At 35.7% G+C, this 13,105-nt stretch overlaps 1 protein-coding gene across 2 annotated transcripts; it reads right to left on the bottom strand.

Moving 5' to 3' along the window:
* Nucleotides 1-2,905: 2,905 nt before the first annotated feature.
* On the bottom strand, nt 2,906-13,038 carry LOC138698633 (oocyte zinc finger protein XlCOF6-like). 2 transcript variants are annotated; one of them, XM_069824741.1, is made up of 5 exons: nt 12,824-13,038; nt 11,257-11,351; nt 9,716-9,853; nt 7,901-7,971; nt 2,906-6,364 (listed from the first exon to the last, which is right to left on the bottom strand). In XM_069824741.1, exons 2-5 carry the CDS (start codon nt 11,347-11,349, stop codon nt 5,077-5,079), a joined length of 1,590 nt encoding a protein of 529 aa, XP_069680842.1. In that variant the 5' UTR covers nt 11,350-11,351; nt 12,824-13,038; the 3' UTR covers nt 2,906-5,076. The 2 variants fall into 2 exon arrangements, with proteins under 2 accessions (XP_069680842.1, XP_069680843.1); XM_069824742.1 differs by lacking the exon at nt 12,824-13,038 and adding an exon at nt 11,910-12,727.
* Nucleotides 13,039-13,105: the final 67 nt, after the last annotated feature.

The raw sequence follows: 13,105 nt of genomic DNA, 5'->3' as shown, positions 1-13,105 counted from the left end.
AAATTGTAGTACATTCCTCAGCTTACTAATGTATATAAATCTAGTTCACCGCTGTATAGTAATGGTTAACATGTCTGTCTCTGAAGCAAGCAGGCAGGGGTTCAAATCCTGGTTGAGACAAGTTACCTGGTTGTTGAGGTTGTTTTAGGGGTTTTCCCTCAATTTTTTTTTATTTTATTGGGTTATTTTACGACGCTTTATCAACATCTAGGTTATTTAGCGTCTGAATGAAATTAAGGTGATAATGCCGGTGAAATGAGTCCGGAGTCCAGCACCGAAAGTTACTCAGCATTTGCTAGTTTTCCCTGAACCCATTAGGACCAAATGCTGGTAATTTCCTAGAAGACGGGCAAAATCCAACATGGCTGACGAAAACTACCAAAACGTTCTGCCAACTATGAAGTTCAAATGTCACCAAACATCACAAAATCAAAGATGGAATATCAAACATATATTCATATTTTAAAGAAGAACAAGCCCTTCAAAAAATGAAAATATGTTTAATTTTTCATCTTTGATTTTTATGGTGTTTGGTGGCAATCGAACTTCATAGTTGGTAGTACTTTTCTGACAGTTTTCGTCCGCACTTTACCCCCACAAATCACTAAAACACAAAACAAAACAATAATTTATCACCTCATCAAACAAAATTCAATCCTCATTGACGTCTTCAATGACAACCACTTACTTCACTTCCATTATGACACAGGCTTTAAGGCAATCTAAACTTAAACCTTGCAGCCAACAAAGAACTAAACCAACACTTTGTCGTACAGTCAAGTTCACATAACTAAACCATGTATTGACACAAAATGAAATTCTCTTTGAACTCTTATTACACCTTAACTTGTACGGAAAATTCAGTAAATAATTCCTTGGAACCATAGGAACAGTTTTCTCCTCAACAATCGACACAATTCTTATTCACCAGCGAAAGAATAAACCAAAATCGACACAAAATTTAATACTCTGTTCTATATTCACACATCTTTCACAGATATCATAAAATGACAAACTTTCAATAACTTTGGCCATCAAACACAATATAACACCTCTCACGTCAAACAACCAAGAACAACTGACAACATCATTACCCATTCAAAATTAACAAAAATTCAAGAACAAATGACAACTATAACCAATCAAATTGAAACAACATCACGGCGACATCTCGTATAAAAACCTAGAACTAACATATAAAAGTCACTAAAAATCAGTAACATTTAACTCTAAAGTAAAAAAGTTGGTAATACTTAATACATCCAACCAGATGCCCGTCTTCTATGAATTTACCCAAATGCTATACTCTCGGCGCTAAAGTTATTTCGCTGGCTTTATCAACTGAATATTGACGCCAGATAAGCATCGCAGTCCCTAAAGAATCATAAAATAAACCCATATTTATACAGGTTACACCTACCAGTAAATTTCAGTTCTAATTAAGAATACTACTAATTATTGTTCACATCCACAATGACATTCAGCCGTGAAGCAAACCACCACCCATTTCATCATCATCAATATTGTCATCGTCGCTTGCTTAGAAACAGGTTTGTTGTTATATTTAAAGTCAGCAGAAATATGATTTTTGGCGACAGATATTTTAGTATCAATCTATGCGGCGCTAAAGATTATATCAAATGAATTATTTATCTACAGTCGAATAAAACCCGACACCTCTATAATGTCGGTATGATCTTAATGCTACTGCGGTACTATTTGAATGATAAAATACTTCTTTTATCAAACGAACAAGGAAGTTAATAAAATTAAACCTTTATTATTTTGATGCAGCATAAGATATCAGATGATTGAAGATTTATGAATCATATGACGAGACAAAGAGAAAGGCAGAAAATAGAAACGACTGGAGAATGCTGGGTTTGCAGTGAGCTTTACACTCTAAATCTAAGATTAATAATAAAGAGAATTTAAGAATTATTTCGATGTTACACATTTTTGACATCCTAGAACCGTAAGAATAAGACTAAATAAAGTAGCATTACTTACTCACGAGCATGGATTGTATGACTTCACGAAGTTAATTATTGATGACGAGTCGCTGCTATCAATTTGTTATATTACCGTAAAGCGGGGTGACTTTGAACAGTAATTTAGCGCCATTCTAAATTAAATGCTGTACCCTATTTCGAAAAAACTGAACTAATTTATTGACAACTTAAACAGTTTTTCGCAATTGGGTACAGCATTTAAATTAGAAAGGAGCTAAATTACTGTTCAAAGTCAAACCCACTTTACGGCAATCTTCATAATTTCAATATGCTTCGATTAAGGAGCATACTTCTGAATTTAATCTTTGGGAAGAAATCATAATAAATATTAATTTAGGGCTAGGACCAGGCTTCGGAAGTTACACATAGAGATTAATTTTTACACGACGCAACAGTGATATTTAGTGACCCAGAAATATGGTTTTGGAAGCTGTTTACAATCAGTGCCATAGAGCAACATTGAAGCTATATACTGTTCTTTATGTGAAGCATGGATGGTTGGAATGCTTTGAGTCATCAGACAAACTCCGAATAAAAACTTCGTAACTTTTTGAAATAAGTTTCTTGTAACATTAACTTCCTTTATATATTTTTAGAATAAACAAAGCCATATTCTGAACTAAATTTTATTACATCGAATATGAAAATACATTGTTCTTATGCAATCATTCTCAGAAGCTGAAATTTGTGTCAAATGCGAATTTACGTTAACCCGAGGCGACAGAAAATGGAGATTCAGTATAATTTCATAGCTTTTCATTAGGTCCATTACTTTTTCAATATGCTTGTTTGGATCTCTAGCTTGCTAGACACGACACTCCTATGTCACCACTTTATTTCAGGGAGGAGGGAGAGCTAGGAAGGAAGGGGAGAGGGGAAAAATGATTTATCAATTGAACACACCTTGTACAATTTATGTGATGTTTATGTACATATCTAATTATAAATACAATTCAAATGAAGTTCCTATGTCAGCAGTACAATGTGTGTGGCATGCTTCTATGTGTAACTGTGAAAGTGTGTGGGGAGTGTGAGAGAGCGAATTTTTTTTATGAATTTGACAAGACTTTGAATGATTATTATAAACAATACTCTTCTGAGTGATTATATGCAGGAACACTTCTCTGTTTTCGGCTCAAATTTCCATTTGTTATCGTAAGACGGAAGCTACTAATTAATTTTAGCTAAAATTATGTTTTCTTAAGGATGGAGAAAGATCATTCTAATATTGTATGTTACAGTGATGTCATTCAGCCAATTTGCCCAAATCACTTGTTAAATTTGACATAGTTCGTAGAATGGCTTGTTAATTATTTTAAATTTAAATAATTCAAATTATAGAAAATAAATGGACTCTCAAATATATAAAACACTATTGAAGCAGATTAACTTCGTTTTCCTCTTTTAATACACCACCACATCACAAATTTCTCCTGCATAACAGCGCAAAATATTATGTGAATGAAAAGTAAAGGTACTTAGATGTAAAACAAAAAGTGTCGCAATGACAGCTGAATTTCAATTTAAAGGGTTGCAATTCCACGCAGGCGCTGGTCTCTTTAGACAGTCATAGGGCCAAAATAAGCACAAATTTAGAAGACAAACATTATTACATCCTTTAGAGTTAAAAACAAAATTTCCATTTTTAATTTTTTTTTTTAGTTATTTTCACTGATCCATGTCGTTAACATTATATGGCCATGAAAAGGACAAGGAACTTCAAATAAATTAACAATTTTTGAATACTTCACCTTTTCCAACACTTCGGGTGTCAAAAGAAATATACGTCCAGGTTCATGAACCGAAAGCACTCCCAAAATCACATTACTCACATACCTTCCCACACTATCGGTCATTACGTCTATCGACACACATATTTTATTATCACCAACAATTGACCATATGAAATCCATAGTACTTTCGCAATAAGTAAGCATTTAATGGGTATGCACTGTTATTACAATTGGCAATTTTCCACATGTATTCTTTACAACGAAGAGTTTGAAATGCTCGTTGTGAGGTCTAGAGAAAGGAAAATTTGCTAAAATCAGCATCAACACAATTCATAATAATAGTTGAGGAATCCGCATTTGAATCACAAAACAATTGTACAGTGACATCAAAAACGTTTTGCTTACATTTTTATTGCACATTGTTTTTGACTATACCATGCAGGTTTTGCTTAATGGTAATATGTTACACTGCAGAGGTTCAATAAGGACATAATTAAAAATGGAAGAAAAAGTTTTTGATATCACTTGAGATGTTGAATCTGCTTTATGTGTTGCAATGTATTTGTAAATCATGACAGTCTCTCACTGTTGCAATTGTCTTACACAGTTGACAATTATTCGTTCTTCCTTAGCAGAAAAATGAACTTCTGAGAGCTCCGCTACAAGCACATCCAATGTTTCACTCCAGATTGGCGGCATTTTGATACACCTTCATAATACTAAGGCTAAAAAACAAATGAATTCTACTCCTGATATACGGTAAGGAACAGAAAGACAATCGATACAAACTTAAAATATTACGTCATAACATTGTCCTCGGTACCGTAGTTAGTATAGCGCTAGCCTTCTATGTTGGAGGTTGCGGGTTCGATCCCAAGGTCGATGGCATTTAAGTGTGTTTTAAATGCGACAGGCTGATATCAGTAGATTTATTGGCATATAAAAGAACTGCGGGACAAAATTCCGGCACACTGGCGCGCTGATATAACCGCTGCACTTGCGAACGTCGTTAAATAAACCATAATTTACTATTTTTTTACTATGTCATAACAACTCAAGCAGAAGTCAGTAAACAAACAACTTATGTCGATGTTGAATGGAAACATGACAGTACTGCGTTGACGTAGCAGAGGATAACAAGCTATAGCTAGTGTACCTCGTAACCTAGCAAATGTTTTCATGTCCAAACCCCCCAGGCCTGATTATCAAAGACAATTCAGAAATCTTATGAGGAACAAACCGAAGTGTCCATTTCACAGGCTCCCAATACGCACCAATAAAATCGTGTATCATACATCACTTTACTGCTAAAGATTGTAGGATATAAGAAGTCACGTGATTTGTGGCTGTTGTTTGCATTTATGTCGTCTGAGAAGTTTTTTGCCTTTAAATTGACACCCACAGTCCTCACATCTGAACGGTCTCTCGCCGGTGTGTGAGCGTATATGATACTGCAAAGAGCCTTTCGTAGTGAACTCACGATGACAATCGTTGCACTTGAAAGGTTTCTCTCCGGTGTGTGTTGTCAAGTGCTGTTTTAGTGTGGCAGAAGTTGCCAAACCTTTCCCACAAATGCTACATTTAAAAGCTTTGTTCGCAGAATGCGACTGCTTGTGTACTTTCAGACTCTCTGGTGTCTCTAAATCCTCAAAACAAATATCACACGTGGTTTGTGGCCTTTGTGGACATTTATGTCGTTTGACAAGTTGTTTGTTTTTAAAGTTACGCCCACATTCCTCACATTTGAAAGGTCTCTCGCCAGTGTGTGAGCGTGTATGATATTCCAAAGTTGATTTTTTAGAGAACTCACGATGACAAACGTTGCACATGTGAGGTTTCACCCCAGTGTGTGTTTTCAAGTGTCTCCTTAGAGTGTCACCTCTTGCCAAACCTTTGCCACAAATGCTACATTTAAAAATTTTGTGTACTCTCAGACTGCCTTGTGTGGGTAAATTCTCTAAAGAAATATCACATGTAAATTGTGGCTGTTTGCATTTATGTAGTTTGAGATGTGGTTTGTTTTTAAAGCTACGCCCACATTCCTCACATCTGAACGGTTTCTCGCCAGTGTGTGAGCGTATATGATAATCCAAAGAATCTTTAGAACCAAACGCACGAGCACAAAGGTTGCACTTGTAAGGCTTGACTCCCGTGTGTCTTTTTAAGTGTTTGTTTAGTGAGTTAGCGCTTGCCAAAGCTTTGCCACAAATGCTACATTGAAAACCTTCCCTGGTAGAATGCCACTCCAAGTGTATTTCCAGACTGTCTGGTGTGGGTAATTTCTTGAAACAGATGTCACATTTGAAAGATGGTTTGTGTGTGGAGCGCATGTGAGATCTAAGAGCTTGGGGTAGAGAGAAGTATTTCCCACAAATCTCACATCTCAGAGGATTGTCACCTGTATGTAAACGCAGATGATATTTGAGAGAGGATTTTAATTTATATCCTACCGAACAAAATTGGCATTTGAAGGGTTTGTCTTCTGTATGTGACAGCTTGTGATCTGTCTGACTAGCTGTCAGCTGCTGCAGCCCCAGATCGTCGCTTTGTGACATTCCTTCACTCAGAGATTCATTGTCCAGGACATCTCCAGTGCTCGCATCACATGGTCCAGTGAACCTGCAGTTTCAAAATCTGAGGTCACATAGTTTTACAAAGTATTTTCGTCACCTATGCTGGCGATAGAACCAACAATCACTATCATTTAATTACAGAGAGACTAATTAAAGAATCTCTATGTGGTGGTAAGCAAAAAAAAATTTTCCAAGAGAGATAAACAGTTATAAGAATGACAGCGTCTGAAATAAGGTGGAATTTGTTAAGGCAAGACCTCTGAATACCTCAGGGTCAGAGAGTGCAGTTTAATATCCTCATTACATTTAATTCAGATAGAAATATTTTTTTTATTTTAGTATTTTATTTATGACGCTTTATCAACATCTCAGGTCATTTAGCGTCTGAATGACATGAAGCACCGAAAGTTACCCAGCATTTGCTCACATTGGGTTGAGGGAAAACCCCGGAATAAAACCTCAACCAGGTAACTTGCCCCAACCGGGAACAGAACCCGGGCCACGAGGTTTCGCGGCCAGACGTGCTAGCCGTTACTCCAGAGGCGTGGACCCGTAGAAATATCAAAGCAATGAATTTAACATATATAGTTTGTAAGATTACTTTATTGGTGGTAAAAGAACTTGGACAAAAATAAACAGAAATCATGTCCGAAGGATTAAAACCCCTGCTCAGGGAGCCACATAACAATGATGAACGTAACTATATGAAACAAAGAGGGTATAAAACTTAAGGTTGAATTAACTAGAAATATATAATTTTCATTTTTCTAATTTAACTTATACAAATATATAAACAAACATTAATCAAATACATATTCGTAAAAAAATATTGAATTGCTAAGAGTATTTTGTTATTATCCGACAGTAAAATTTAGTAAAAATAGCAATATGAAATTAAAAGCCCCAATAAAAGGAAATAAATTCTATGCTAAGCGAGATGGCACTGCGATAATGCACGGGTCTTGGATTGAGGAGGTCCCTGGCTTCGATCCGTGGTGCAGAACAATATTGTCGGGGTTTACTGAATATATAAATCATTTTCAATTAAATAGAAGCAAATGCCGGAATGGATCCCAATTACCTTGCAATAATATACAGTACAACTGCAACAAGTATTTCTACCATTAAGGTATACACTGTGGTGACATCACCTATGACCTAAGAGTTAAAATGATTATAATAAATAAGCACAGATAAAACAAATGAATGACGTGAAGGTGAGGATGAATGGAGAGAAGTGAATGGAAAACATGGCACGGCAGAATAATGCAGAGGAAGATATGTAATCGATGAGGTAATGAAATTGCATGATTCGATATTTACTTTTATGCCACAATCACTGTGTTGTATGAAGAATATTCAGTCATCTGTCTGACGAATTTAGATAAATTAATTGAGCATATAAAGTTCTCTAATGGCAAGTGTGGGTGAATAAGAAGTGCTGAAATAGTGGAGAAAACATTCAGCAACAAAATATATTTTCTTCCCTCATTTCAACAATGAACACAAATTAATGTACGTCTCACTTAATTATTAATATGTTATTAAACGAATCAGAGAGAATAAGACCAGCTGCACTCACTTGTCAGGCAAGATTGCATTATCCTCTGTTGCTACGTCCAGGTTCTTCTCGTCCATATCGCATGAATATTCCTGGAAATAAGAGTCCATATATACAAGAAAGATGTTACATTACAGCTCTTCAGGGTTAAAATCTGAGTTCCTGTCCTGTAGATTCTTCATGAGTTTATGGAGGACAATGTAGTATCTGATGAGCTGTGTTTCCGATCTGCTATTTCTCCAGTACTCTTATTTCTCGTGAAATTGTTATATCCATAGAGAGGCTTTTAAAATTTTTTACTGCAATATAACGCACTCCTTTCTTAACAGCATGATAAACTTGCCGAGAGAGTATGAAAGTAATTTTTTACGCGTTGCATTGAACTGTTCAATTAGTTACGAAGTCTTCACCATTACATATGAGGATGACTGTGAATGAAAAAAATATACCGACAAGCCATATGCATGATGAGTAGGTTTTTTGGAAATAGTCCTACACGATTCCCTAGATTTGGCACCTACTATTATTCTAATTACTCCTTTGAGTAGTAGGAGTATGGTGTTACTATCTGTGTAATTTTCCGAAAACGCATTACCTACTGAGAGGAAGTAAGCATAGTACAGGGACATCATTTTATGTTTACTTCAATTTGTATTGTACCTGAGTTTTTGAATGTACTTCACTCTCACCCTTTCTACTAATGAAGTTCAACCGTCCTCCACACAGATCCAAGACCGCATATACAGTCATAGTAGCCTTACTGTCATAGTAAACAGTAAGTTCCAAAAATATGTTCGCGTTTTCCAGTAACGAAAGAGTTTTCAATATTGCATCATTTTCGCATAGATACTGTCATCCATTTGCCTACTTCGCATCCCGGTTTCCCCCACCTGCTTCAATTCGCCTCTCTGTAAAGGCTAGTGGCTTGGTTGTCTTAGCTCTTTTCTGCGAACATTAATTTCTGTTAGGAATTGGAAGTCTACGTAATATTATATCCATACAACTGTCTAATATAACTTACATAAAAGGGCTTCGATTAAGTAATTAACTATGAAGTGATTTTCCCACTTTCTGTTATCCTGCGACATAACGACATGGGACAGACAGTACATTGCATGTCTGAGTAATTTTATCTTTTTGGATCGAGCAGAAGTGAAGATTGATTTTACAGTACGTAAGGTACTCTGAGAGTAGGTACAGAATTATTTCAACATGAGTTCCTAGTACGAATTACGAATCTTGCAATTGGAATTACACACATTCGAACTGAAGCCTGTATCGAAATGAACGGCCACCATTTTGAAAATGTGTTTAAATATACTTATTATGATTATTTTTCAATTTAACTTCATTCTCTATAGTGTACGCTAATGTGTTGTAGACTGTATAATATCAACTGCATAATGAATACGTCCGCATGGACAGCTGATTTCGTGAGTAAAAATACTTATTGTTAATACTCTACTTTATTTTGATTAAACAAAAACCTAATAAAAATTATCAAACTCAAAACCGTGATATTTCCTCGTTTACGTAAATGGATGAACTACTTATCATCCTTCTATATACTACGCCAGTATCATTGAACTCGAGTCGTGGAAGAGGGTATCAACCGTTGATCCAAAGATATAGCCAGGTTAATATTAGAAATGTTAGTAAAAATTAAATTATGTCCCCATATATTGTTTTTAAAGTATTGATATTTACTATCTCTTGTATGGATGCCATAGCAAAACATGCTGAATTTAGCTTGAGGGTAATTTCTTTAATATGACTTTTCCAATTTAACACATTATTGATTTGTAAGCCAAGGAATTTGGTTGTTGTTGCACTTACCTCAGGCTCAATCTTCACAACAGGAAATGTAATTGGCACTGGCATTTCCTCAAAGCACAAGCTTGAAGCTAGACCACAGCCGGGATCCACCAACTCCACTTTTCTCTCATCTGTGTCGTGGTCTAACATGTTGTCCACCTGCAGAAAATGCGCATATCACAAATTCTGGATCTGTTCTCGTTAGTTACAGGTTGATGGTTTCAATGATTCTGAATCTGAATGCTAACACTTACAGCATCGGTGATAAACATCGAACAAACACAACAGTAATGGTTACAGCACTTAAACCAACATTGGAAGGATAAATTTCAGAACACGAATTCCTTCCTTTCCCTCATCCTCCGAAATTCCAACCTTGTGAACACAAAATAAATTAATGGCACTGAAAAGTTCCTTTTCATAAGCATGAAGGTGCGCATTCGACATACGAGACAAATTTGATCTTTTTAGTATATCAAAATGCAATTCTCAGTGAGGACCACGTGTACTGAAATTTTCCCACGATAATAAACAGAGATGGAAAATAGACCTCAGAAATTCTATATACTTTCCGTACAGACCAGAATACTGCAAGACATTCCATTCGCTTGCATGACTTGTCTCGTGCCTAACATGGTCGAGTATACCGCGCTCGTTATGAATATGTTTACGTATAGTTTGGTTTATTTTATAGTCACTCTCAAGGCTACCTTAATATCGGCCTCCCACTTAGTCAACAGAACTGAAACGAAACGTTTTCTGCTGCTCACATGCAGTTAAATTGAATCGAACCAAACAGAAGTCTGTTGTAGTTTAAATTTAATCGCATAACAGCAGTAGGACAATCATGTGAAGATATTTTAGTTTAAAATTGATCGCATAACAGCTGTAGGACAATTATGTGAAGAGACTTTAGTTTAGAATTGATCGCATAACAACTGTAGGACAATTATGTGAAGAGACTTTAGTGTAGAATTGATCGCATAACATCTATAGGACAATTATGTGAAGAGATTTTAGTGTAGAATTGATCGCATAACAGCTGTAGGACTATTATATGAAGAGATTTTAGTTTAAAACTAATCGCATAACAGCTGTAAGAAAATTATGTGAAGAGATTTTAGTTTAGAATTGATCGCATAACATCTGTAGGACAATTATGTGAAGAGATTTTAGTTTAGAATTGATCGCATAAAATCTGTAGGACAATTATGTGAAGAGATTTTAGTTTAAAATTGATCGCATAACAGCTGTAGGAAAATTATGTGAAGAGATTTTAGTTTGAAATTGATCGCATTAGAGTTTAGGACAATTTTATTTTTATTTTATTGACTTATTTTACGACGCCGTATCAACATCTAGGATAATTATCGTCTGAATGAAATGAAGGCTATAATGTGGTAAATTGATTCCGGGGTCCAGCACCAAAAGTTACCAGCATTTGCTCATAAGGAGCTGACAAAAACTCAGCATTAGTTAATAAGAACTTTAAATAGATAGCTGTGGAGTCTGGCTAGTTTTGAATTAAAAACTTGTATCAAAATTAATGACTTTTCATTCACCTCTGGTAAAACCTTCTCCTCTGTCTCCGTATCGTCACCTATTCCTACAGCCACTGAGTTGACCTCGGATTCCATCTTGATCACATCCATCATAACTGAAAGGATAGAGAGAGATTGACAACCATCTGCAGAATGAGAAATGCTGAGAATTGTATCTTATATTTTATAACAAATATTTATACACTGCTACTATTTGAAAACCAGGATAAAGCCAATTATCTGATATAAACCATGAACAACATTTCTGCATCCAGTTATGACGTCTACGTCAATCTCAGACCAACATGCTTCGGTCAAATTTTTGTTTTTTTACATTTATTCCAATCGCACCTAAAGAAGAATTTCGTCTATGATGTTATGTTGTGAATGTCTTTTAACAGAGCATTATGTCTTCTATCAGCAATGACGTGCATTCAGTTATCCGGATGGAAATCACAAGAGAGATTTGGTGGGAATTAAATTTTCTGTTCTTTACGGTATTCTTCTTTTACTTGTTTTTATTTCAGTTTTGATATTTATACAAGCATAGATATGTATTTATTATTGTAGAAACAGTGATATTTAGAATTTTGCTAAGTTATTAATGCCTTGATTCCTAATAAATCAATTTTATTAAAGCAATATGTCGATAAATACAGTAGTATGTTACTTACTTACGGTTTCTAAGGAACCTGGAGGTTCATTGCCGCCCTCACATAAGCTCGCCAACGGTACCTATCATGAGCAAGATTAATCCGGTCTCTACAATTATAACCCTCCTCCCTCAAATACATTTTAATATTACCCCCCCATCTACATCTCGGACTTCCCAAAGGTCTCTTTCTCTCCGGCCTCCCAACTAACACTCTATATGCATTTCTGTATTCGCCCGTACGTACTAAATGATCTGCCCATATCAAACGTCTGGATTTAATATTCATAATTATTTCAGGTGAAGAATACAATGCGTGCAGTTCTGCATTGCATAACTTTCTCCATTCTCCTCGAACTTCGGCCCTTTTAGCCCTAAATATTTTCCTAAGCACCTTATTCTCAATAGCCCTAAATATTTTCCTAAGCACCTTATTCTCAAACACCCTTAATCTCTGTTCCTCTTTCAAGTGAATGTCCAAATTTCACAACCATACAGAACAACCGGTAATATATAACTGCTTTATCAATTGTAACTTTCAGGATTTCTGACAACAGGCTAGACGACAAAAGCTTCTGAACCGAAGAGTAACAGGCATTTCCCATATTTATTCTGCATTTAATTTCCTCCCGAATGTCATTTATATTTCTTACAGTTCCTCCAAGATATTTGAAGTTTTCCGCCTCTTATATTTCCATGTCGTACAATATTCTGGACATGAGACATAATCACAGTCTTTGTCTTTTAGGAATTTACTTCAAAATCTCTCTTTACTTGCTGCAAGTAAATTTCCCGTATTTTTCCTAATTGTTTGTGGACTTTGTCCTAACATATTCACGTCATCCGCATAGACAAGAAGTATATTCACTCACGTACGTAGGTACCCTGACAGATCGTGTGAAGACTTTAAATAATGTGATGGATCCCAGTACTTACGCTTGGCTCTGTAACAAACAAACCTCAAAGATAAACTTTTATATTTAGGCTTTTGGGTCAGGAATATCGTAAAATGTATCCCTCACTGTGCGACGTCGACTTTAGTCTTGCAACTATAAGTACTGTAAAGCATAACACCACAAGTTATGGTAATACGCCAACGTCTTTAATTCGCGAATGACTTCGTCGAAGTTGTTCCATTCTTTTTCAGATGGATTTTATCATCAAGACAGCCGTGGTCACCAGGGTTGCCAGATACAGATATTGGAAACACCGTACGAA

The sequence above is a fragment of the Periplaneta americana genome, chromosome 4, assembly GCF_040183065.1.
Source record: "Periplaneta americana isolate PAMFEO1 chromosome 4, P.americana_PAMFEO1_priV1, whole genome shotgun sequence".
NCBI classification, from domain to species: Eukaryota; Metazoa; Arthropoda; class Insecta; order Blattodea; family Blattidae; genus Periplaneta; species Periplaneta americana.
This window is presented reverse-complemented; position numbering and strand designations above follow the sequence as displayed.